This window comes from Esox lucius, chromosome 24, assembly GCF_011004845.1.
Source record: "Esox lucius isolate fEsoLuc1 chromosome 24, fEsoLuc1.pri, whole genome shotgun sequence".
Classification (NCBI taxonomy): domain Eukaryota; kingdom Metazoa; phylum Chordata; class Actinopteri; order Esociformes; family Esocidae; genus Esox; species Esox lucius.
The window spans coordinates 8,545,629-8,571,520 of NC_047592.1; the positions used below are offsets into that span (position 1 = coordinate 8,545,629).

The 25,892-nt window shown below is 44.3% G+C and overlaps 2 protein-coding genes across 2 annotated transcripts; both read left to right on the plus strand.

Annotated features, from left to right (window-relative positions):
• Positions 1–1,108: 1,108 nt before the first annotated feature.
• On the plus strand, positions 1,109–11,318 carry sf1 (splicing factor 1). Its single transcript, XM_013140455.4, has 12 exons — positions 1,109–1,521; positions 1,958–2,089; positions 4,152–4,227; positions 6,639–6,791; positions 7,462–7,551; positions 7,675–7,858; positions 8,549–8,664; positions 8,756–8,863; positions 9,657–9,858; positions 9,954–10,182; positions 10,302–10,466; positions 10,693–11,318. The coding sequence occupies exons 1-12, from the start codon at positions 1,266–1,268 to the stop codon at positions 11,022–11,024; spliced, it is 2,043 nt and encodes a 680-aa protein (XP_012995909.2). The 5' UTR covers positions 1,109–1,265; the 3' UTR covers positions 11,025–11,318.
• A 2,534-nt stretch (positions 11,319–13,852) lies between these two features.
• LOC105020707 (glycogen phosphorylase, muscle associated) lies at positions 13,853–24,888 on the plus strand. Its single transcript, XM_010887929.5, has 20 exons — positions 13,853–14,447; positions 18,429–18,530; positions 18,888–18,966; positions 19,051–19,154; positions 19,293–19,424; positions 19,509–19,620; positions 19,807–19,889; positions 20,280–20,423; positions 20,550–20,642; positions 20,881–21,027; positions 21,225–21,388; positions 21,518–21,632; positions 21,725–21,826; positions 21,925–22,072; positions 22,153–22,211; positions 22,398–22,539; positions 22,693–22,900; positions 23,092–23,226; positions 23,326–23,392; positions 23,594–24,888. Exons 1-20 carry the CDS (start codon positions 14,205–14,207, stop codon positions 23,744–23,746), a joined length of 2,532 nt encoding a protein of 843 aa, XP_010886231.1. The 5' UTR covers positions 13,853–14,204; the 3' UTR covers positions 23,747–24,888.
• Positions 24,889–25,892: the final 1,004 nt, after the last annotated feature.

Sequence of the window (25,892 nt, forward strand, 5' to 3'; positions counted from 1 at the left end):
AACATCGTATTTTGAATACGCGTGGCGTAGCACTATGACATCGATCACACTGGTTGTGAATTAGATTTCCAGAACCTTGGATGGTGTGCTGAATTGTGCCTCCTTGTTTGTAGACACGTCAAAGGCCTTGATTTGGTTGATCATTCCCTTTTAAATAGCTAGCTGGTGTTTGCCTAAGTGCAAATGTCTGCTTGTGGTTTCAGGGCTATCTTTCTGGTAAAACTCAGGCTATTCTGCCTAAAATAGCCTGAGTTTTTTTTATGCCGATCATACAGTATTATTTTCCACCTCATCTATGAACCAAGCTTTTGCCTGTTCAGTCTGACTTCAAAGCACTACAGAAGTCCCTGTATTACTAGTCATAAATTATTGCAGGATTGGTTAATAATAAAGCAAGGCTTAACTTGGTAAACAACTTCACAGAAGTTGAATAAGCAGCACAATAAGCGCAGGCTTAATTGCCTTCTACTCGTGAATTAATTTCGAGCATTGCTGCACATATCCCTAGAAGAAAAACGCTTGCAATCTACGCCATGTAAATGTATTGATTTTGTATTTTACACAAATGTGTTTTGTATTTCTTGCAGGCCGCTGAAAACATTTAAGTAACCTAATGATAATAACGTGTCTGTTAAATTAATGGTAGACGTAAAAATTGGTTTCATTCTCAGTTTTTCTTCAGAATGGTTACTAACGGTTATTTGTAAATAACGTGATTGCGCGTTAAATGTCGTTTTCGTGCTTGAAATTCAAAACTTGGAAGATCGTATTCTGGAGCATTAAGTCCGCTGTGGGTAAATTCTGAATGACTGACTGACCAACAAATAATACTGGATAATTATTTTGCGATGCGAGATTAATTGTAGGAAATTGCATGTAGTCGTTTTCATTCTCGCGAACTAGGCCAGTCCATTTAAAAACTGTTGGGGGTTGCACCAATCCATGTATAGTCCAATGATTGACGTACTATGCGACAAATCGTTTGAGCAAGTTTTGGGACGCGGATAAACTCTGTTATCCAATGGAAAATGATAACGTTTAGGGTGGCACATTTCCCCACCAATTGCAGAGCTTCGCGGAACGTGTAACGTCTGGATCCCCCTTTGTGATATTTCAACGTGCGCCATTTTCTGCTCCTTAGATCGAGTGGACGAGAACGTTGTGGATGCCATAGATTTTGTTATTTTTCCTTCACACTTACAGACGTCGGAAGTCTACTTTAATTTGATACAACCTGCATTTGAAACCACTGAGCACATTTGGAAATGGCTACGGGAGCAAATGCAACCCCTCTAGGGAAGCTGCACCCGAGTATTGGCGCTAAAAGAGGATTTGAAGCCGGGCCCGGTGCGGGGTTAATGCCTCCACCGGGGCCGCCTGTGTCCTTTCCCTCAATCGCAAATTTTCAGCCCCCAATGCCAAACGTCTCATTTCCACAAGCTCACCCAGTTTTCAATGCAGTGGCCTCATTTTCCACATCGCCACAACCACCCCAAGGAGTAGGAATGCAGTCTCAGTCAGGTAAGTCGGCTTGAAAAAAAAAAAAAGTGTGGAAAGAAAGGCCTACACCGCGGAGATCTGCACGCGAGGCTAAATGCTATATGTTGTGGGCGGCCGAGAGTGCTAGCGAACGTTCGACGTTTCATACGCTGGTAACGGCTGTACATGACCATTGTAACGCGTAATACATTTCAGACTTGCATTGTTGTTAACATTAATCTTGGTTGTAAAGAAAGTTAAGTAGTTCACGAGTGAACGGGATGGGATTGCTAGGTTGGTGGCTAAATGATTAGCCTGCCGTTGACCTTACGGTAGCTACCAAACAATGCCCAGCGGTAGTCTCAAGCCACCGCCTCGTTCAGCGTCACGACCTTTGGGGTTTTCTTTAGGCACTCGTATATGATGGGTAATCATCTGTTGTTTAAGTTGCGACAACTCCGTCTTTCTCGTCCGTTAGACTTCGGCCAGAAAAAGTCCAGGAAAAGGAGCCGCTGGAGTAGCGAGACCCCTGACCAGAAGACCATCATTCCTGGTATGCCCACGGTCATCCCGCCTGGACTGACTCGGGATCAGGAGAGGGCATATATAGGTAACTAACTTGTTTAATACTTTATAACGTAACAGTACTGTAACCTGTACTTCAACTGTGAGTGTGTAGATATACAGGAAATGTCTAGGGTCATTAAATACTGCATTGTAGCGTGTTCGTTACCAATCCCTGTGTGATGTGGAATTGCCATTATCTCCTCACGTTTTGCATTTTGATATGCTATGCGTGATTCATGACGTTTACTGAATTTCATCAGTTGGAGTTTAGTTAATCAGATTACAGCACATGTCACTCACTGCACGTTTTTCCACTTTGGAAGTGCAAAGTCTAGTATGATGCATAACCACAAAAAATTGATTGGATTAAGATAATTGTCATTAAGATAATTCGGTGCAGTTTTTTTTTTTGCCATAATGAGATATTTAGTGACATTTCAAAAAATTATATTTCTCTAACTAACGAAATTCAATATTCTAACCCACTGGGTATACTAACCTTTTGACATGGAGTACAAAGGAAGGACATTTTCAGGAGGTACAGTGATGTAGTTCTTACATTGCAAGTTATTTTTTTTGTGGCAGCGACGTTTGCATACCAGTGGACATCCATTAGCAAAACCTTTGTAGCCCCTTGCCAGGTCTTGTTTGGACTGCTGGTCACTGTCCCCTTGTTCTTCACCAACTGCCCCGGCATGAAGCGTTCTACCCATGTTGTCCTTTTAACATGCACAAATAATGATTAATTTGAAATCAGTTTGATGTGTGAGCAATGTTGCATCGATGGTGAAAGCATCAGATTCATTTCCTGTGTACCAGTTAAAATTGGTACTTTGGATTTTTTTTTAAGCCCCAAGTAGCTTGAGAAACATTCAACTTTAAAATGCCTTCCAGCTGCAGTGTTACTCCACCAAACTGGTGTTAGGTGTGTGTGTTGTGTGTTAGGTGTGTGTGTAGGGTGTGTCTGTCAATAACAGGATGGGTTATTGACGCCTTGGGGTCATTGTTAATGGCTCGTCTTCCATGGTATGTAAACATTTATTTGTGCCTGCCATATGTTCTCACTTTATTTTTCCTTTGTTCATTCAACACAAGAATCATGCAAAAAAAAAAGTTCCAAAGGGATTCACTGGAAGCCTGTAAGATCACACGGCAGTGAGATTCAGTTCACATTTCTGCCCTCGTGTCTGAATGAAATAATCCAATTTAACTGTTGTTGAATCTTGTCTAGAAGGGGTGGGAGATTTGGGGGTCGGGGTGGGGGGTGTAATATCAGTAATATTTTATCAGGATCCCCCTTGGCTGTTGCAAAAGTAGCAGCCACTCTTCCTAGGGTACACAGGAAGACTGGCCACAGAGTGGTCACTCCTCCTTGATCATTACTCCTGTAGATAAATGTGCATGTGATGAGTGAATCTATTTTTTTTTTGTTCCTTCTCATTTTACATAACAAATAGCCCCTCTGCTATAGATTTACAGGAGTGCAGACTGACTATGGGTTAATTGAACTGTATTTGTCGTGTTAGTATTATCTGGGGATCGGGTTTCCCTTTTACGCTAAAGCCACAACTTCCTATGCCTTATTGAAGATTGACATTCATCTGAATTAATCTTGTGCAGTTTGGAATCTTACATTTAATACTGGCTGGCGTTGAATGGAAACCCACGCAGTGATCCGCTCTGAAATGTTGTACATATAAACCCTTCTTTTATTACTGGGATGACAAATACGGCATATGTATGTGCATAACATTGGTGCGTGGATGCACATGTCCCGGAGCTTGATGTTACCTGAGGACAACTTCACTTTCATTTTTCGATCAATTGGATGTGGTGTTTTCCATGGTTTGATATCCATTTCCCCAGAAATGAAGAAGGGTTTTTCTGTTGTAGAATATTAGCGGAAATTCAGAAGTACATTTTATTCCCCTGTGTTTTAATGTAGGTTACTCATTTATTATAATGTTTTTTTTTGTTTTTTGCTTCTAACAAATGAGAGACAGTGCCATGATATTAGAATGCACTGTTTCTTGCTGAATGTTATGGTGGTAACCACATTTCTCTCCATCCTTCTTGTTTTTCTTTCCTAACCTGAATTCTTCCAGTCCAACTGCAGATCGAAGACCTGACTCGTAAACTGCGTACAGGAGACCTGGGAATCCCTGTTAACCCTGAGGACAGGTCGGGAAAACGTTTTAAACCCACCAACAGTAACATTTTCTCTACCTTCTTGTCGTTCCTTTTGACGCCAAATGTTGGTCTTTGGTAAAATTATACATGAGTCTGATACTTTAGGTCCTGAAGTTTAGTAGCCGCTAAGAACAAGCTTTATTCAGTAGTGGTAGATTCACACTGATGTAGTAGCTGTATTTTCTCAGTTGAAATGCGTCTCCTTTCAGTAGTGTTCATGTCCTCCTTCTAGACCCATTTGGTCATGACTTTCAGGTCGATTTAAAGCTTTTGGCTCTCAATACATTTGACAACATCCCCTGTAAGACGGACTTCAGTTATTAATTGGTCATTCTAAATTGGAAGGAGGGAGACGATTTTTCTTTTTTCAGGATTATCAACAACAAAAAACATGGCTATTAGTTGCTGTCGGTGTGCTGTGAAGGTGATCTGGTTGACTTGTTCTTCAAGCTTTTGCAGCTTACATATACACACCTAAATTAGCCTGAAGTAAATTTTTATATTGCAATGCAAGTATTTCTTATAATTTAAAATCATTGTATTCAGACAGAATTATTGTTAGCTCATACATCATCCTCTGTCGAGACCGTGACCCTCATTCTGCTTATAATATATATCACACCTGCTATGTTGCATTAGCTGTAGCCACTTGTATCATCTTGATCACGTGTAGTGTGTTGTCTCTGTTAATTTTGTCCGCATGCACTTCCCGTTTTAGCGATAATGTCAACTCAGATGTTGACAGCGTGAATGTCTTGAGGGTTTTGTGTCAAGTGTCACCAGCTGAGAGGTTTTCTTGAACAGTGGGTCAACAATGATTCTCAGCGAATCATTTGTATATAGCAGTTCATGCTGATCAGAATGAATATTCCAGTCTCCAATGTCTGTTAACGTAGCTGTAAGATAAGTCGATTTTTTTAAATTCCATAATTTCAAGATGGCAAATTGAGCAACTAGGACACGTTTGGTGTGTAGTAATGAGTTTTTTTAGATTAACCTGTTTGTCCTTGACTTTATATTCCTCTTGATGTGTTGTGCTTTTCTTGGCTGGTCTCGTCAATACGAATGGTCCAATCCCCTGTTAGGCTCCACCTGAAACCTGTCAAATTAACTTTAAACCGTTGGATGTTTCTCCATGGTCATTAACGGGTTTTCCATAACGAGGCTTCCCGACGCTCCGCCCAGGGGATTCCAGTATTCCAGGCGGAACTCTGGCGCTCTGGAGGAGAACCCCCCCTTTCCCCCCCCCTTCTGATCCTGTTTATTCCTGAATGACACAGACTGGCTCTGACGCTTTAGTAGTCTGCATAAGCATCTATTATTCCAGCAGGAAATGTCATGTTCTTTTTATGAGAGTGTGAGATTGATATCTCTTTGTTGGCCACAGTCCCTGTCGTCTGTACTTGACATAGTTTCATTATAATCTTAATCAGACATTTCCACAGCGACATAGAGCTCATCCCAGGACGCTAATAACGTCACTCCCTCCTCCAACTAATAGCGGGAGTTTCAGGTTGTCACCGGTGGAAATTTCAGGATATAAAAAAAACCCACAAAACTTTTCCTCTTTTTATTTTTCTACTTTTCCTCTCCTGACTTGTTGCATCAACCGAATGTTAGCGCTCTCTTGTGGGAGAGTGCACGACGAATGAGGGCTAACGTCTAATCATAATTCATTCTCTCTAACCCCCAAATTACCCCTCGTCACCTTAACCTTTTTCAAGCACAGAGCCTTTTTAATTCAGCAAAGCAGGTTTTCAGGTGCTCCATCCAAGGGTGCGTATGGACCTGGCTTAAACACCGTCTCCACCTCGGCTTCCAAAACGTCTCCGCCCGACTCCCCAAGCCGCCAGTTACTTTAGGAATGCAGGAATTTTCTTTTTAATTCCCAACCCATTCTCTTCACATCCTGTAAGCAGGATTAATTCCGTCAAATTTATTTTTCCAAGACATATTTAGATGTTAAAGTGGTTGTCCCCAGAATGGTCTTAATTACACATCGCAGGGTGATTTGTCCCCAATTTCTGGACACAAGAACCCAATTGGCCAGCCAAATGCTACAGCCTAGTAGCAGCTGAAATTTCCCTTTGAAAAATGCAGGGATGAAGCCCAGTAGATAACATCACAGCCAGTCCAATGAAAGCTGAATTTGTTAACCCTTCTGTGATAACTGTTTACCATAACCATAGTTTCTTGCCTTCCCCTCACTGAGAAATGGCATGGAGACTTGCCCCTTATATTTTAATGTTCCTCAATTATTATTATTTATTTAATTCTCTTGACAGTGTTGTTCAAGGTTTAGTTAGGAATAGGGAAACATAATTTGACTACCAGTGGTCTTAGTTATAATTGGGGTTGGAGATATTAATGTTTGTCTGTCTTTACTGTCTCCCCTTCCTCAGGTCACCGTCTCCAGAGCCCATCTACAACAGCGAGGGGAAGAGGTTGAACACCAGGGAGTACCGCACACGCAAGAAGATCGAGGAGGAGCGTCACTCCCTCATCACGGAGATGGTGGGACTTAACCCGGAGTTCAAGCCCCCTGCCGACTACAAGTATGTTCCGTTTAACGCCGTCTCCTGAAAGCCCTGTGTGTTTGGAACTCTGTCAACCGCTACTATAGCAACAGCTGTTTATATTAAGATTGGTTGATTTCTTATTGTTTGTTCCCTGTGGCTTTCTGGTGGTGACTCATTTTCATTCCGTTTCGTTGTTAACCTGAGGTTTAGACGTGTAACCCTGGGCGTCTGGTGGTTTTCAGATGTCTTTTGGTGAACGTTCATGTTGTATTGGTCTCGTCCTTTGGCTTTTATGCCTAGAGGCTGGGTGATCGCCTTCACTGCACCGAACATTGTCCACAAAGCAAGGAGACACGAGGCAATGCCGTATTACCAATGCAGTCTCAGGAAGACAAATTATGAGAAATTGCTTATATTTTGGGTGTCCGTTCTATCAGAAATCATTGCCGTGCAGGTCCTGTCACTCCCCTGCCAGCCAACCACTGCTGTCTCCTCCATGTCAAGAAAGAGCTTATGACAGTGACTAGTAATCTTCTGACAAGCGGATGGGCTAGATCTAAATTGACCCCCCCATCCCCGCTGTAATCTAACTAAATGCTAACCTAGAGGCAACGTATAATGATGTGATGGATAAATACAACCTCCTTTCCTATTAGAAGACGAATTGCTTTCTAATAACCATTGTTGTGCCCCCCCCCCCCCACAGACCACCAGCCACTCGGGTCAACGACAAAGTGATGATTCCACAGGACGAGTATCCGGAGATTAACTTTGTGGGCCTGCTGATTGGGCCACGGTGAGTCATCAGCTTTGGTTGTGTTACGGACCCACGTGATGGGTCTAACGTCCCCATGTGTTGTGGGTCTGTGTTTATTCACTGTGATTTACAACGTCAGCAATGTTGTGTGTGTGCTTGCAGTGGCAATACCCTGAAGAACATAGAGAAGGAGTGCTGTGCTAAGATCATGATCCGCGGCAAGGGCTCGGTGAAGGAGGGAAAAGTGGGCCGTAAAGACGGCCAGATGTTGCCAGGAGAGGACGAGCCGCTGCACGCCCTGGTCACCGCCAACACCATGGAGAACGTCAAGAAGGCCGTTGAACAGGTTTGGTCGCCAGAATCAAATTTCCTACATGACCACGATAATCTGTTGTGTTAGCTAGCTTGGGTAGCCTCGGTGTGCTGACGCGGTGCAGCGGACGCGCTAGCCTCTGTGGCTTTAATAGAGGCCTAGCATTCACTGGGATATCTGGACTTCGTGTTGAATCCTTGCTAGTGACAGTTTTGCATACTTAAAAAAAAAAAAAGTGTGGTTAGCTGTGTAGCTCGCTTGGTAGAACGCGGGACTTGCAGTGCCAGAAGTTGTGGGGTCGATTCCCATGGGGGACCAGGTCGGAAATATATGCACTCACTGCTGTAAGTCGCTGTGGATAAGGGTGTTAGCTAAATGACACTGTTTAAAACATTTAATATGCTGGTCTACTGGAAGCTATAACCTGTAAACTGGCGCAGCAGTTGCTGATATGGGACAAACTTCACAGCGCTGAAACAAGACCATAACTGTCTTAATGTGTTATCGATGGCAAATAACAGGAAGTGATTGGCACTAATATGAATAGTTCCTGTCACTAAAACAATGCATTTTCAGGGCTCATATCACGCTTGACCAACATGAGATGGAAAATCAAAACCGCTCTAAAACATACCTAAGTCAAGAAAGTGTGTGTACATATATATATTATACTTTTTATTTGCCAACGCGTGACCGTTTTCCCCACTGCGGTGTCCTCCGTAGATCCGTAACATCCTGAAGCAGGGCATCGAGACCCCCGAAGACCAGAACGACCTGAGGAAGATGCAGCTCCGAGAGCTGGCCAGGCTCAACGGGACCCTGAGGGAGGACGACAACCGGTCAGTCAACCGGGATTTTGGAATGACAACTTTCCTCGTGACATGGCTTGTGCTTTAACCCCCCCCCCCCCCCCCCCCGTTGTTCCCCCAGGATTCTGCGTCCGTGGCAGAGCACCGAGCCCCGCAGCGTCACCAACACCACCCTGTGTACAAAGTGTGGTGGAGCTGGACACATCTCCTCCGACTGCAAGTTTACCAGGTACCCCGACCAGTCGCTTGAAGGGTTTTTAGTTACTCTGATATGTAAGGTTATTGTTGTGGGGAACCCCAGGTGGTGTTTTAGTTACTCGGATATGTAAGGTTATTGTTGTGGGGAACCCCAGGTGGTGTTTTAGTTAGCCTGATTTAAGGCTATGATAGTTCAGAGGTTTAATGGACTTTTGATCAATGGATTTTAGAAATAAAAAAGAGATTTTCTTTCTTAAATTGTGATATATATGATCTCATTTATTATAGCCTCATTTAAGACACTCTTATAAAAGCATCGGGAAAGAAGTTTTATGTACATTTAAACAAGAGATTTAAAGATGTACTGATTACTGCAATAAGCACGCGGTTCTGCCCTCGACTTCCTCTGTAAATGGTGCAAATATCCTGGCCTATTCATTGTTGTAGGGGGTAGGTTTACTGCAGTTGCAAGACAGGACTTGCACCACCACAGAGTATGTAAAACCAAACCGTTACGAGACATGGCAGGCCCACAAATTGTAATCTATTCTAATCTGTTTTGAAATTATGGTGTACTATGGTATAACTACATTGCCTCATAGCAGCCATGCGAAACAGGACCTCTGAGCGGTCTATGGATGTGAAACGTTAGGAGAAATTGTCCATTTGTCCCTACACTGAGGACCCTGAGCAGTGGGCCCAGTGATCCTAACTCAGACGGCCATGTAAATAAGCGGCAACATTAAGACGGTAGCCTCCAAACGTGGCCTCTGGTCAAATAAAGCTTGACTGGAACCATGTAAAGGAGTTCCTTCCTCCTCCAGCTCCTTTGCGGCACCCCGAGCCGGCGAGCCCCCCCAGTCTGCCCAGGACAAGGCCCGCATGGACAAGGAGTACCTGTCTCTCATGGCGGAGCTGGGCGAGGCCCCGGTGCCCTCCCCTGGCGGTGGTGGCGGACACTCCAACAACCAGAACAACAGCCACAACCGAGGCAGCAACAACAGCAGCAGCAACCAGCCACCGCCGGTGAGTACCGACCAGTAATGCCAGGGTTCTCCCGTCATAATGGGTCTAAGCGCTTCGGCCAGGCTTGCAGTTGACGTGTATATCTGTTTCTGCAGCAGAGCCGCCCCCCCTGGATGAACTCCGGCCAGTCGGAGAACCGGAGCTACCACGGCATGCACGGCGGTCACGGCAACCAGGGCGGTCACGGCAACCACGGGGGCCACCACAGCTTCCCGCCCCCCATGCCCAACATGGGCGGCCATCCGATGCCCCCTAACAACGGGATGCCGCCCCCGTGGATGCAGCCGCCACCCCCCATGGGCCAGGGTCACGGGCACCATATGGGTGAGTGCCATGCTCGTGCCCGGCTGTGTCGTCGCCGCGGGGCGTCTCGCCGTCTGTCTGCTCGCATTGAGCACGGTGGTTTGTGCCATTTCAAATGTTCTCTGCTGTTTCATCTCCAGGTCTGCTGCCCCCCCCCATGGGCATGATGCCGCCGCCGCCCCCGCCCCCTAACAACCAGCCGCCGCCGCCCCCCTCCGGCCCCCTGCCTCCATGGCAACAGCAGGCCCCTCCGCCCCCTCCCACCAGTAGCATGGCCTCTAGTGCACCGCTGCCATGGCAACAGAGTAAGAACACGATCTGCAGTTTGGGGGGGTTCTTTTCCACTGCTTTGTTTAAGCCGCGTCTCCTGACTTCTCCGTGTGGCTGTCGGGGACTTCCCCACAAGGCATGCGTGGTTGAGTGCTGACGCTCCTAGCTACCACTGTAATGCCTCTTCTTCATGGGATTTCTAACGTTCAGTAAGAGCTGTGTTCTGGTCCGTGCCATTAACCAGTGTGGTTCCCTCCCCAGATACCACCACCACGTCCAGCCCTGGCACTGGTAACCTGCCCCCCTGGCAGCAGCCCCAGCAGTCCGCCTCCTCGGCCGCCCAGCCCCCTCCGCCCATGGGCAACCCATCTATGGTTCCTCCTCCACCCGGGGTCCAACCGCCTCTGCCCCCGGGCGCTCCACCCCCCCCTCCTCCCCCGCCCCCCGGCTCGGCTGGCATGATGTACGCCCCGCCGCCGCCCCCTCCGCCCATGGACCCCTCCAACTTTGTCACCATGATGGGAATGGGGGTGCCCGGCATGCCCCCGTACGGCATGCCCCCGGCGCCGCCGCCTCCCCCTCCGCAGAATTAGCTGCGCCTGTGTCCACCGGTCTCCACCACAGAGCGCTCCCGGATGTTCCCCAGCACCAAGGATTCAGAGCACAATGTTCACTACCAGCTGCCCGAGGGACTGAGATGCCGCTCTACCCAGAGCGTGTCGTCTTTAGTTCAGTGAAATTGACCGGACTCATACTTTACTCTTCACAGCTGCAGTGCAGAGAAACTCCTCAAAATGGAAAAGGTGGTTTGGTTGAATTTGTAAATTTGCTTAACTTAATTTTTCAGTTTTTTTGTTTTTTTTAATTACCCCCCCCCCCCCTTTTTACATAGAGCCTGGTAAGTGTTCTATCTGTTTGTTAGGATACAATTGTTGATTTATAACTAATTTCACACTTACACTTACCCATCTGTGTGATTTCTTCACTTAAGATTATCCATTTTATAGGCATGACAGTCCGATGGACTTGAGTTTCATTCCTCGTCATGTTCCATTCGCTTGCTGTCCTCACTGAACCGCAATATTTTTGTAAACAAACCCAATGTGGAGCGTAATCACTCAGATTGTTGGACGTCCTCTCTCCTCAATTCAATTGTCAGGAAATGACATTTTTGTTTTTCTATTCAGGGGAAAACAAGTTGTGTGTTTGATTAATTGCATTTCAGCCCTTTCTCTTGAGCACCCACCCCACCCCCAGATGCTAATTTTAAGGATAGATCAAGATAAATCCTTTGTATTCTTTGTACCCTACAGCCGGTTGGTTAGCTTAAGCGATACCCTTAAACTTGAGGAAGCCTGCTTTGATGCGTGTTCTTTCCAAAGCCCTCCAACCATCCATGCTTTGTGTGCAGTGGTTACATTGCTCCAGCAACATCGCAACAGCCCCTGTTTTTGTTCCCTTCAGTTGCTTGTGTTAATGAGAAAGGAAAAAAAAAAACAATGTTAGACGTTATACAATTGTATTTTTACTCTATTTTTGGAATTGGTTTGTCAGCCTTATGTTTTGGGTCTAGCCTGAATGAGTAGCCCATGCAATGTTGCTTGATTGTAATTAAACTAATCATCTTTAATTTTGCTGGGTTTCTTTTTCTTCCATTTGCTCTCGGAGGAATACAGTTTCCTTAGACAGTTGTTTTACCTTCCAAACACCTCGGTGTATGAAGCTGCTTTCTGTGAAGACTGACGAAACAGATCAGTGGTCCTGCATCTGGGAGTTTTCAGTTTTTTCTCACACACTCACATGCACTTTGACTTTTAATTTAAAGTCCAGTGTAATAGTCATTAAATATCCCACACCCTAGTCTTGAACATGCTGCCGAATTAAGACTTGACTCTGAGCTATGACGAGACTAAACCAGTCTGAGAAGCGAGACTTGTCCTGGTAATGGTGATAAAGACTACTGCCATTATCAATCCCTCTGTCAGTTTCCTCTGAGAGGGATTTCATAAAAGCTATTGGGTGCGGTTGACTTGTTTCTGCTGAAGAAACCGACGGAAGACATGATGCTGTGAGTGGTGCTAATGCACCAAGTTTGATGTTTTCCTGCGAGAAAGCTCAGGTCAACATGGCAGTGTTACCACAATGTTTATAAAGTCCTCAATTAAGGTGTAACGTTCTTGCAAACACAAATTGTGTGTACGTTTTGTAAGTGATTTGTGTAGGCTAAGGTGATATGTGGATCGTGACAGATTATTTTGGTTTTAGTCGTAACTTGGACCATGTTCAAATGGGTTTGTTGGACACTGGTGTAGGTTTGTATTGTATATTGGAGGGGGTCAGGGTCAGTGGATCCCAGGATTTTCACACTCTTCCAGCTGGGTCACATTGACTTGTCTAATATTGGGGGGTTGTGGGGCGGGGTCGTGATCCCTCCACACCCCCCCCAATTCTAAACCCCTCCGTGGACAAGATCTACAATGCAGGTGGACTTGAGGAGTAACTGCATAAACATTAAGTTAACTACATCTCAAATGTCAATGTTTGATCAAATATATTATCAGTTCAAGCACAATTTAAATTGATTAATGCAACGCACTTTGAAAATTACTGGGAAATCGTCAAGTTACACTTCAACTTGCCCACTGTGTGTGATAACTTTTACTATGTGAGTAATGAAATGAGTCAGCATAGACAGGCTTGCTTGCAGCATTTTTGTGTGGGTGTGTGAATGTGATATTCCAACAAATGATAATTTGCTGTTTTACAATATAATGTCTCGTGTCTGGGTCCTCTGCTACCATTCACTGGCATGGCGTCAGTCAGTCCATCCATAAGCTGCTGGCAGTTCATAGATGTTTCACTTTTTCCATGTTTAGTAATGCTTTTCCATGTTTAAGTTCCTTCCATCAGGAGAGGAAAAAGTTACTTCCTTAATAGTGCGAGGTCGGCTGAGTCCTCAGTTATTTGTGAGCCTGTTCAGTGTATTCAGGCCTCAACTCTACAACACTGTCTGACCATTTAACATTGAGAATGGACTCCACGCTAGGCTATAGTGTTGCATTGATCAAATATCAACCTTTGTGTGTTATTTTTCTCAATAACAATCTGAACCAAATAGAAATGTTATAACATTTTCTGATAGGATATCATGCCAGCTGACAGCCGATAGGCTCAGTGGGTCTCCTCCACTGCCAGTGACGTTTGCTGATATCGGGGTTTGTGGCTACGACGTCAGGTTTACGTTGGGGTATGAGCAAATCAGAAGGTTTCTGCAGTTAGCTATTCTGCTATACCGCAAATAAACTGAAGCTCAATTAAATATTGTAATGAAGGGCACATGCGCAGAACGTAACCTATACAAGCCGGAAACAGCCGTCTTGGGCGTTATGCAAACAGAACGTTAACTTTAGTTACAGTTAAACTCGGCTAGCTATGTATCGTTAGATAAATGTATGGTGACAGTATCAATTAAAATAAGTACATGTTCTGACACTTGACAACGTATTATTCACCTACTTACTAGTAAATATTGCATCCTGATACATTATCACGAAGGTCACTTCAATAGCAATAGAGCTCTGTAAGACACGCCCACTAGCGGCTTTCTCGATTCTCTTCATTTGGTTGCGTTGGGTTTTCTATAACAGGACAGGACCAAGCCATTACCAGTACTTTGTAGAGACCGAGTGAGTCGGACAGGCAGTAAACTGTTGCGATCACTCATTATCCTCGTTCGACATCTAAAGAAGCTCTAGAAATCATTATTTAGCAAGATGCCCAAGCCACTGACCGACCAGGAGAAGAGGAAGCAGATATCCGTGCGAGGGCTTGCAGGAGTGGAAAATGTTTCGGACCTAAAAACCAATTTCAATCGCCACCTCCACTTCACGCTGGTGAAGGACCGGAATGTGGCAACCAAGCGGGACTACTACTTCGCCCTGGCCAACACCGTCCGCGACCATCTGGTGGGCAGATGGATCAGGACGCAGCAGCACTACTATGAGAAGGACCCCAAAGTAAGCAAACAGCCGGGTTGCCGCAGTGCACCATCGAACGCTTGTCGGCACGTACGCCACTATCTCTGCCTTGGTGAAGTGATGGCTTCTCATGGCATTATCACTGCGCAGAATGTGAACGGATGCGCTTCACACGCTAGGCCTCGTTGCAAAAAAAATATATAACTATTTATACCATACCTATAAAATGCAGGGGACTGTTGCATATCTATTTAATCCACTATGTTGAGAAAATGAAATGCCCTCCAAAGCCCCTTGCGATTTACATAACCATGTTACGCATATCTTGATGGGAACAAATCCTTTATCCTATATATAATTTTTCTGATGCTGTATGGATACCTCAAATGGGTATAGGAAATTGAGTATTTGGAAAAAGTGACAAGTACTGGCTAGAAAATGTTGTGCAATTTTGGGACTGGTAGAATGAAACTTATGCCACCCTAGATAGTTAGTAAAAATTTCCATATCAAGTATAGGAGCTGGAAGTCACCAATCCAGCCCAAATGTTTACTTAGAAGTCAAAATACTGTCAAGTAAAGTTATAATTAGTTCAAATATGTTGCAGATGGAGTTCAGCTGTTGGATTGAACATCCTCTATGAAACGCCAACATCTATTATATAATATCAACAGCCGACAGAAATGTAGCTATTAATTCATTGAACCAGAACGCAGTCGTTAGTGGTTAGTATTGTGTAGGTCAAAATTTGCACCTTTTGTTTATTGAGCTGTTCCCAGAGGAACATTAAACGTTGCAGTATCGGATTCCCATCTGATTCCGGGAGGGGACCTGTGGCTTGGTAGGATGCCAATGGCTACAGGGGTTCCTAAACTTCTTTCGGGCCTATACTCCTTTTATACTCTCCAAAAGCAAGGCCATATAATTAAAATGTTTGCCAAATGTACTTGTTTGTTGACAGATATGTAATGCTATTTAAATATGAAGGAAGGTGGGTTTGAATAATAATCAGGAAGTTTTGAGAAGCTCAGTACTTTGGGGGGTCCTTTGGAGCTTGGTAGAGCATTGCCCTTGCAACGCCAGGGTTCTGGGGATGATTCTAACGTAGGGTAGTATGAAAATATACTACTGGAAGTCCCTCTGGATGAAAACCATACCTACATGACTTAAATGTAAAGTGTATCTGACGATCATCAGTCTGTAGGATATTCATTAGTCACTTTAGTTTCTGTGCTCCTAAGTTTAAATTCCAGGTTTCAAAGCCAGGTTTCAGGACTTATATGAGTAAAGTAAGTGTACATAAGAGCCCCCCCCACCACCACCACACATCGGGTTGCCCAAAAAGTGTTGCCAAAATAATTTATTATTCTTTTAAATAGTTTTTGTTGAATTGCACATGGAAAGGTTGAAAACCTGCCCTCACTTGCGTAACTTCCTCAAGGGCAGAATGCACATCTCGAAATTTGAATAGTTATTACTAAATGTCACTGTTTATGTTGATATTATGATTTCATTAAATAATACATATAGAGAACAAAACGTTAAATGTGAGTTCATCGCAGGGCATGTTTATTGTTGAACAGTATCACATTAAGCACTAATGGAATGAGACGTTTTCTGTGGCCGAAGGCTGTTAGAGTTTTTATTGCCAACAAACACACACAAAACCTTTGTATTGTTGGTTGTTATTATGGGTCAAACAATACACAAACACAGTTTGTCTGTGAATTAAATCCCTTGGTTTGTTTTCTTTGACACATCTCAGATAAAGTTAACTTGGGTCAAGTAGTGTGCATGTCTGTGTTCTACTCAAAGAAACTACTTTGAGAACAGATGTAGTAATTCATAGGTGTACACATCGCTGCATCCAATTGACTATTTCTAACCAAAAACAATCCAACAAGGATCCAGAAGTTCTAGAAGCTTCTGCTCATTAGTACTACCATAGAGATACAGTATTTACACAATGAGACTTATTCGCCCAAAGGTTGAGCTACAACAAACAATTGATAATGCACATTTGCAAAGACCCACCTCTTAATCCGTTTGAACTAAAAGTCATGAAATTTTGCATACATGCTCAGGGATAAGTCCCCCATACCCACAATATCTCAGACACCACTGATACGGTCTTGACTCAATTCTGTATCTTGTCGAAAGGATTTGGCACTTGCAAAGTTACCCTTACATGGAGGGGCAATGCATTATTAATCGGGAACAACAGGTTTATTACTTGAAGGATTTCAGTCAGTAAGGTCACTTTTGACAGTGTTATATATGAATGAAAAGATCTCCAGTGTCCAATGGCTGGTATCTCCTGATCCTGAGGTTTAGGCCTTGGATTACATACATTTTGGCCATGTTTATAATCCGAAAGACTAAGGTCACCAATTTGGCCAATCCTTCATCAAAAAATATTACGCAATATTGCATTCATCGAGTGTTCAAAAAAATATTTGGTATTTGCGTCGCAAAACGAAGGCCATGCAAGCTTCCTGAGCAAAAGAGCCATCCATGCTGCCTTTACTGTTTAAATGGTACAACCAACACTATGTGCCCTGTCTCCATTAATGCAGGGGTATCGGATTACTGCTCCAATCCCAGAATGCTGCTATTTATTCCTGAGAGACTGTTTACCTTATGCCCTTTCAAAGACACGTTGTCATCAGATTGTTCCCAGACCCTGTCTGGAGGTAGTCAAACGCGCATTGTTTCTGGATAGCAATTAAGGGGACACAGACCTATATTGTCAAACGGTGTAGATCATCTGGCACACCACGGACTGCATATGTATTGGTCTTGATACGAAGCTATTGTTTTGAAAGGAGTTTAGTCAAATAATGTGCATTAAGAAAAGCAGCAGCGTGTCTGTTCACAGTGTGGACACGTGGAACATAAAGCTGTAAATAAACCGTTGTTCAAAAATGTATTAGATCATATTGATCAGATTGTGAAACCTTTGTGGATTTTTTTACACTACGACAGTTTTGTAAACAAAAACTAGTGGCCTGATTTGTGTCAGACATAATAAATACATTAAAAAAAATACGTTGTACATTGTCCTGACAGATACTCATCGAGGCTACTGAGGTCTAAAGACGATGTGTATTTGAGTGGAATGAGCCGTGATGAGGTCAGATTCTGCGCCATCTATAAACAGTATCAGGGAAAAAACTAACGTGAGCAATTCTACCATCACCAGCTACAGCACTTTGACGGAGTGTGCTATGTTAGTTGCCAGGTATACTTAACATGCCTTCAGGACAGGAGGCGGCACCAAAACAGTGCACATTACTTGGTCCTTGTGGCATATCTCTGGTCCAGTTTCTTGTAATGTACTGTGAAAAGAAAATAGGATTTGCATGTTATGTGAATGTTATTTAAATGAAGCATGTTTGTTGTAGCCTAATCATGCTCTTAGGTTTCAACCCCTCCCAGATATTCCATTTGAACATCAGACACACCCTCCAGCTTAATAAGCTTTAACAATCCTGCTGAAGAGGCACAGCTTCGGCTGATTTGCATACATTACATCTGAAATGTAACCTGAATGTCAACTTGGTCTACAAGGTCTTGTTGCAAGAGTGTTGTCATAATGGGTGAAAACAGGATGCAGAACAATCCTAAACAAATGCAAGTAAACATGGTGTTGATAAATCAGTAAAATGTATTCATTGTATGTGATTCTTCATACAAGCTATTGTGAGACCTTGGGATGTAATAGTTATTCCTTACATAAACTGAACCCAGACTCTTTAAGCCCTTGATCCACTGCCCGGATGTTGCAAGTGATTCCAAGGCAACGCTCACAAAGAGTTGTTGTTTGACTTGTCGCCAAGAACTGCACTGCTGTTGTTGGGCAGCTCCTCTTCCTGTCCCCTCCTTTGGAGGAATAGAGTAGGTGGAGACCAATTATGCAAATTAAGGGGACAAACTACTTTTGGTTGGCTGAAGATATGTGGAGTCAGTTGTGTGCTTCAGCGATTTAACCCTCCGTGGTGTCTCTGATTGGTTCTCCAGCGTGTCTACTACCTGTCTCTGGAGTTCTACATGGGACGCACCCTGCAGAACACCATGGTGAACCTGGCCCTAGAGAACGCCTGTGATGAAGCCATCTATCAGGTGAGAGACCCAAGGTGCCCCCGGAGCGTGGCCGTGCCCCACCGCAGTTACCTTGACCGCTGTCCCTCGAGGTGCACCCAGCGGATGCACGTTCTGAGTGGTTTGTCTCACACTTACTATGACATTGTACGTGTACGCATCTCGGGTACGTGGTGGTGAGTTTGAACATCCCCCTTGAATTCCAATGCAATATTGGCCTCATTACTGTGTCTTGTAGTGAGGGTAGAGTGTAACCCTTTTGCATTCAGTTCTTTGGAAATGTATATGTCGATAACTATTTTTTTTTTTTTACTGCTTGGTAACTAACATTTAAGCGGTTACGTACTAGTAAATCTGTCCACAATATATCTGCATCAGTTGGGTCTGGACATGGAGGAGCTGCAGGACATTGAGGAAGATGCAGGCCTGGGAAATGGTGGCCTTGGACGGCTTGCCGGTAAGTTCCCGCCGACCCTAAAAATAGCCCAGCCATCACTCTGAGTGGTCGGGACAACCCTGTCTCACCCAATCTCTCCCCCAGCCTGTTTCTTGGACTCCATGGCGTCCCTAGGGCTGGCAGCTTATGGCTACGGCATCCGCTACGAGTTCGGCATCTTCAACCAGAAAATCGTCAATGGTTGGCAGGTAGTGTGGCCGGCAACGTGTACTGTTCTCTCGAAGATGTGTGTGCCTCTGATTGCGTGGTAGTTGGTGCATAGCCACGTTTGTTCCTCGATGGAATCAAGGTTAAAGTATTGAGTATAGATTGATTTCTCTCTACAGGTGGAGGAGGCCGATGATTGGCTGCGCTACGGCAACCCCTGGGAGAAGGCCCGCCCCGAGTACATGCGACCTGTGCATTTCTATGGCAGGGTTGAGCATACCCCAGAGGGGGTGAAATGGGTCGACACACAGGTCAGGGGATACAAAAAACAGGACACGACATAGAAATTCTCATCACCGTGGGGATAACGTCATGTGTGTTTTCTATGTTGTCAGGTGGTCTTGGCCCTTCCATACGACACCCCAATCCCAGGGTATAGGAACAATGTTGTGAACACCATGAGGCTGTGGTCTGCCAAGGCCCCGTGCGATTTCAACCTGAAAGATTGTGAGTTGCTTTGTGACTTTTTCCAGTCTTTTGAATGATTTTCCTGTCGTTTAATTCAACAGTCAGTTTTAATGATCAGCAAGTAAATATAACCTATCTCTGATTAAACAATCTGCTGATGTTACGAGCAGGTAAATATGAAATGTGTGATAAGCGCTGACATCTTTGTGTGTGCTTGTTTTACAGTTAATGTGGGAGGCTACATTCAGGCTGTCCTGGACAGGAATTTAGCTGAGAACATCTCTCGTGTTCTTTACCCCAATGACAACGTGAGTAGAAGATTTTTGATTTAATCAGGAGTTTAAACATAACGAGTCTTGCCCAGTATCTTTGTAACCAGGTTTAGAGGCTGTGTAGTGTTTGTTTCACAAACATTGCACTTTAACGGGGCTATATGTTGGGTATTGACGTGTGATGTGGTTGGTACGACCGTTGAAGTTAATGAGGAATTCCTCTGTTATATTCTTTAAGACCCAATGGTTACATTTCATTCCCTCTTTGGTTTAAAAATAGATGAAGCAACTGCAGATTGCCCTTATAAAGTCATATATTTACATGTCACAATGCACACAGTTTAGTCTGAGAATACCTTTTGGCTGAGTCCTGAAAACGTTGCGTAATAAACGTGTAATGGACCTTGGTCTTGGATTTGACTCTAGTTCTTCGAGGGCAAGGAGCTGCGTCTGAAACAAGAGTACTTTGTGGTGGCGGCCACCCTGCAGGACATCATCCGCCGATTCAAGTCCTCCAAATTCGGCTCCACAGAGGTTGTGCGTGTGGACCTTTCCACCCTGCCTGAAAAGGTAAGTGGAGACACAGTTGGCTTCCTGGAATGTGTCCCAACTTGGATGATATGTTGTCAAAACACCACAGTCTCCAAATGATCGACTGCATCACATTCCTGCCGAAACTTGCTGGTTGCCCGCTAGGTGGCTATCCAGCTGAATGACACCCATCCTGCCATGGCCATCCCTGAACTGATGAGGATCCTTGTGGACACGGAGCACCTGACCTGGGAAAAGGTATGCCGCTGCCCATCCGATTAAAGGTTTGCTCTGAAACAGTGAAGAAACCTTATGACTAAAAACCGGGAGCGGGGGGAGTTGTATAACTGATTGACGTGTAGGTATCAAAGTGGGATCGGAGCTCGCACAAAGTGGGATTGTGGGTTGGCCGGGGCATCATGCATGACTGAAAGACACAGCCGAGTGGGCTTTAAATGCCCTTCACATCCACCGTAACCGTCCCCTTCCCCGTTAGGCCTGGGACATATGCACCCGCACCTGTGCCTACACAAACCACACGGTGCTGCCGGAGGCCCTGGAACGCTGGCCCACGGACCTGCTGCAGAACCTACTGCCCAGACACCTGGAGATCATCTACGAGATCAACCGACGCCACCTAGAGGTACGGCCAAACACGGCCGCGACAAACGACTGCCGCGGACGTCCACGGGTCCCCGAAAACCTAGTGTTGGACGATAGTATATTTACATGGTAGAGAGGCATTGTCCCTCTATGAGCTCTTCTTCGGTATGAACAAATGTGCGCCGGGACGTCCCTCAGTCACTGTTTCCCATCGTCTGCTCTCTACCTTCTTCCCAGCGCATAGCTAAGCTCTACCCAGGGGACGACGACCGCCTGCGCCGCATGTCCCTGGTTGAGGAGGGACACCAGAAGAAGATCAACATGGCCCACCTGTGCATTGTGGGCTCCCACGCCGTCAACGGAGTGGCCCGCATCCACTCGGACATCCTCAAAGCCACCCTGTGAGGAGGGGGAATAAAATCCCTTATGCTTGTCACTTTAACCAGCTGGTGTTATACTTTACTTTGTTGTCCTGTTGGCTAAAGAGACGTAGGCTGGTGTTTTCATCAGTCACCAATTGTACCCAATAGGTTCAAGGACTTCTACGAGGTGGACCCCGACAAGTTCCAGAACAAGACTAATGGAATCACGCCCCGACGCTGGCTGGTCATGTGCAACCCGGGATTGGCTGAGGTTATCGCCGAGGTGTGTAGCTACGGTTGTGGCTACAGTGGATGAAGATTTGGTGAATGATGATGGTTCTAAATGTGGGTCTTTATTTATGTTGGAATGTTTAGAGGATTGGCGACGATTATATCCGCGATCTGGACCAACTGAAGAAGCTGCTGGAGTTTGTGGATGACGACTCATTGATTTGTGACATTGCCAAGATCAAACAGGTCAGGAGATTAACCTCTTTAAGGATGTTCTCCTTTGAGTCACCGCCACAATCCAATCCAAGGTCCCTACCATAACTCCTGACTGTGTTTTTCTGCAGGAGAACAAGCTGAAGTTCTCTGCCTATCTTGAGGAGCAGTACAAGGTGAAGATCAACCCCAACTCCATGTTCGACGTTCAGGTCAAGAGGATCCATGAGTACAAGAGGCAGCTGCTCAACTGCCTGCACATCATTACACTTTACAACCGTGAGTGGGCCGCCATTAATTTCCGTCTGTACTAAGACACATTGATTCAACCAGGTTAACCAATCTCCTTCGTCAAACAGGTATTAAGAAGGAGCCAAACAAGGATTGGACACCCAGGACAATCATGATTGGAGGAAAGGTGAGCAAACAAAACAAGTTGGATCACGCCATTAGGATAAACTTTTCTTTCTGGTCATATTTTGTCAACTCTTGTGGAGACAGTGACCCGTGTTGGCAAGACAGCCCAAACAGATCAAGGCTAATCTGTTGCGCCCACCCTGCATGGGAATGTGGCATTAATGTGGCCCCTCCCCTTTCCAACCAGGCTGCCCCGGGTTACCACACAGCTAAGCTTATCATCAGATTGATCACAGCCATCGGAGAGATCGTCAACAATGACCCTGTGGTGGGAGACCGCCTGAAAGTCATCTTCCTGGAGAACTACAAGGTCACACTGGCAGAGAGAAGTAAACAAACTTACTTGCTGCTTCCTTGGTTTTAGTTTGCCACTAGTGGGATAATTAAGGGGTCTTAACGTTTCTTCTGCATACGCTTTCTCACTCTTTTCTTACCTTACATTTTTCGCTGATCAGTTTCTCCCTCTCTGTCTCTCCCATCAGTCATCCCTGCGTCCGACCTGTCAGAGCAGATCTCCACAGCAGGCACGGAGGCCTCTGGCACTGGCAACATGAAGTTCATGCTGAACGGGGCGCTCACCATCGGCACCATGGACGGAGCCAACGTAGAGATGGCCGAGGAGGCCGGGGAGGAGAACCTCTTCATCTTTGGCATGAGGGTGGAGGACGTGGAAGCCATGGACAAGAGTGGGTAAGAGCCGATGGGTGACGGATTGTCAGAGAGGACAACCGACAACTTGGAAGGATGTGTTACTGGGGAAGTGTTTCTGGAGAAGAGGATTGGCGAGGTGAAGGATGGAACAGAAGGAGAAATTATTCTGAAGGCTGATAACAGGAGAAATGAAGGATCTTCTATATATAATACATTTAATTTTCCCCCAGATACGATGCCATGGAGTACTACAACCGCATTCCCGAGCTGAAGCAGGCTATGGACCAGATTGCCGGTGGATTCTTCAGCCCCGACCAGCATGACCTGTTCAAGGACATCGTCAACATGCTGCTTCACCATGACAGGTGAGGCCGAATCTGAGGCAGTGAAAGAGGACCAAAATGCTGACTAATACACTGTAGTTACACACACCGCCACGTAACCCCAAAATGTTTGTGTTGCAGATTCAAGGTGTTCGCTGACTACGAAGCCTACATCAAATGTCAGGACAAAGTCAGTGCTCTCTACAGGGTTAGTGTTTCATAAACTCTCTGTCGGTTATTTTTTAATTTGTCTTTGTATTGAAAGCTCTTTTGAACTGACAGCAAAGATATGTTGTTTTTTTGGGGACTATTCACGTCAATTGTAAGAGTTTTTTTTTTTGTCCAATACACATAACAGTAGTCATTCCTTCTGCAATATTTTGTACTCTCTTCCCATCCATCCAAACAGAATCCTAAGGAATGGACCAAAAAGGTGATCTACAACATCGCCAGTTGTGGTAAATTCTCAAGCGACCGCACAATCTCCCAGTACGCCCGGGAGATCTGGGGCATGGAGCCCAGCCTGGAGAAGATCCCTGCCCCAGACGACCCTCGTCAATAATCCCCAGCTCAGGCCCTAAACCAGTCTCTGGCTTTTCCAATGCTCCACCCTGTGGATTTGAATCTGGCTATTCCACATGAAAACCATGAGTAACTTGAGTAATTAACAAACTGTACCTACTGTAACTTTTCCTAGTGATATTTTTGATTGTGGTTGGTATTAGTTGAAAATTGGTTATAACATCCCTTGTCTTAGTTTTGTGATGGGCAAAACCTGATGCTAATTTCAACAGTGACATTAAAAACATTTAAAGCTATATGGCCAGAGCATACGCAGTAACAGTTTGAGAAGTAGCTGGAAACCTCACCACTGTCTATTGGTACCAAAATCATGTTTTCTCCAGGGGTCCAAGGATGAGACATGGAACATAACTGTATAATGGCTTATCTATCAATGCAGTGTTCAAAATATGCACATTCGTCCCACATACACACTGTGATTCTACATTACATTATAGCTTTGGCCTGGCACAGACCACGTTTTTATTCATATATGCACCTGTTAACAAAAAAAGGACTATATTTACATGTGATCTTTAAATTTATGAATGTTCTTCTCAGTGTCTGTATCTGTGTCTTTGTCAAATGTAGTCACCTGTGTGTTTTAGTTAATGCACATGTTTCGGGTACCCCCCCCCCACCCCCAATAGTAGTTTTTACTGAAATACTATCTGCTGTGGCTTTGTTTCCTTTAACATGGTCAGTATTTCCTGAAAACTTTGTTCCTGTGTTGACAAATTGATGGTTTGTGTAGTGCAACATTCACCCTCCTCTCCTTCACCTACTCTGCCTAATACCTCTCTGAATGACTACTGAGCTGCCTTAACTAAGCTTTGTGTGAGTTGTTGTGCAACTGTAAAGTGAGCCCGCAAACACCCTGACTTCCTCTATGTTAAGCAGCTAGTCTTCTTTTGATGGTCCGATAAATTTTTTGGTACAATAGTATTTGGAAGTCTTCATGAAGTTAAATCTACTGAACGACTTGAAATTCAGTGCGAGGTTGATGTATATTGCGCTCTCCATTTGTTTTTTAATGTTTGTCTTCCTTCAGGGGAGAGTATGAAAAGCACTGATTGTTTAAGATCCTGAGTGGTCTTATCAGTGTGGAATAATGGTCAATAAAGGATATAAAGTTAAAATAAAGTTAGTTTCTATGTGATGTTTGAATTAACCAAACTCAGTTACTGTTCATCTACATCTACATACATAAAGTCGAAGAAGATAACAAATAATTTCACCACTTGAAAATCAAGATCAATCGATGGCTATTAATGGATGCTTCTCTCTGAATTTCTTCTTTCTTTTTCTTCTGATTTGCTTGGGCTACAGTCAGATCCAATATGATTGGCAGCCTTAATAAGGAAAAAAGACTGAATTAAAATCCAGAGAATGACAAGACTATTGCAAAATGTTGATTTTTGTGGTATATCTAAAGTAGCGTGTTATTATAGATTTGATTTTGTTACATTTTATTTATAATGATCCTTTAGTGATCTCAGTAATTTTGACACGTCTTAAGGAAAAAAGGTTTCTCTCAGCAATTGTATTAGTATAAAATATAGGTGTCCGAAACAAAACAGAACTTGGCCTTCAGAATGGTTCTGTGAGACACACACTAAAGGTGTCATATTTTTGCACCAACACCCTTCTTGAAGTGTAATAATGATTTAATTTTAAAGTATCTGTAATCTGATTACAGTAACTATTTTTACTGTCATCAGTTACTAACCAACCCTGTTTGACTTTTCTGTGTCTACCAATTAAAACTGACCTAGTTTCCCCGCGAAAATTAGGTGAAGATCGTATGACGTAGCTTCCGCAGGACTATTAATTGGCAAACAACCAAATGTACATCGCTTGACGTACTCAGATACTGGTAAATTTTAATCATGTTTGTTCTTCTGCGGGGAACGCTGAACGGACGATTGGCAATGATTCCAAGGAGAAATGTTGTCAACCAGCGAAAGGGGGTATCCAGTAAGCCACCGAAATGCCACATCAGTGCTGTGGTGAGTAACTTAAAGATATACCTTTAAAAATTGCATCAACATTTTGAAACAAATGTATTCACATTGAAATCATGTTTTTGCGTTACTACTAATTTTATGAGGGTTTGTTAGTGAATAAATATGACTAAGTCCTTCGTC

Bases quoted from the DNA above. Each gene is read 5' to 3' on its own strand.
- LOC105020707 (XM_010887929.5), top strand. From the start codon at position 14,205: ATGCCCAAGCCACTGACCGACCAGGAGAAGAGGAAGCAGATATCCGTG. The intron at 19,425-19,508 runs GTCAGGGGATAC...CTATGTTGTCAG, and splicing joins TGAAATGGGTCGACACACAG to GTGGTCTTGGCCCTTCCATA. The intron at 22,901-23,091 runs GTAAGAGCCGAT...ATTTTCCCCCAG, and splicing joins GAAGCCATGGACAAGAGTGG to ATACGATGCCATGGAGTACT.
- sf1 (XM_013140455.4), top strand. From the start codon at position 1,266: ATGGCTACGGGAGCAAATGCAACCCCTCTAGGGAAGCTGCACCCGAGT. The intron at 1,522-1,957 runs GTAAGTCGGCTT...CTCGTCCGTTAG, and splicing joins AGGAATGCAGTCTCAGTCAG to ACTTCGGCCAGAAAAAGTCC. The intron at 8,665-8,755 runs GTCAGTCAACCG...TTGTTCCCCCAG, and splicing joins CTGAGGGAGGACGACAACCG to GATTCTGCGTCCGTGGCAGA.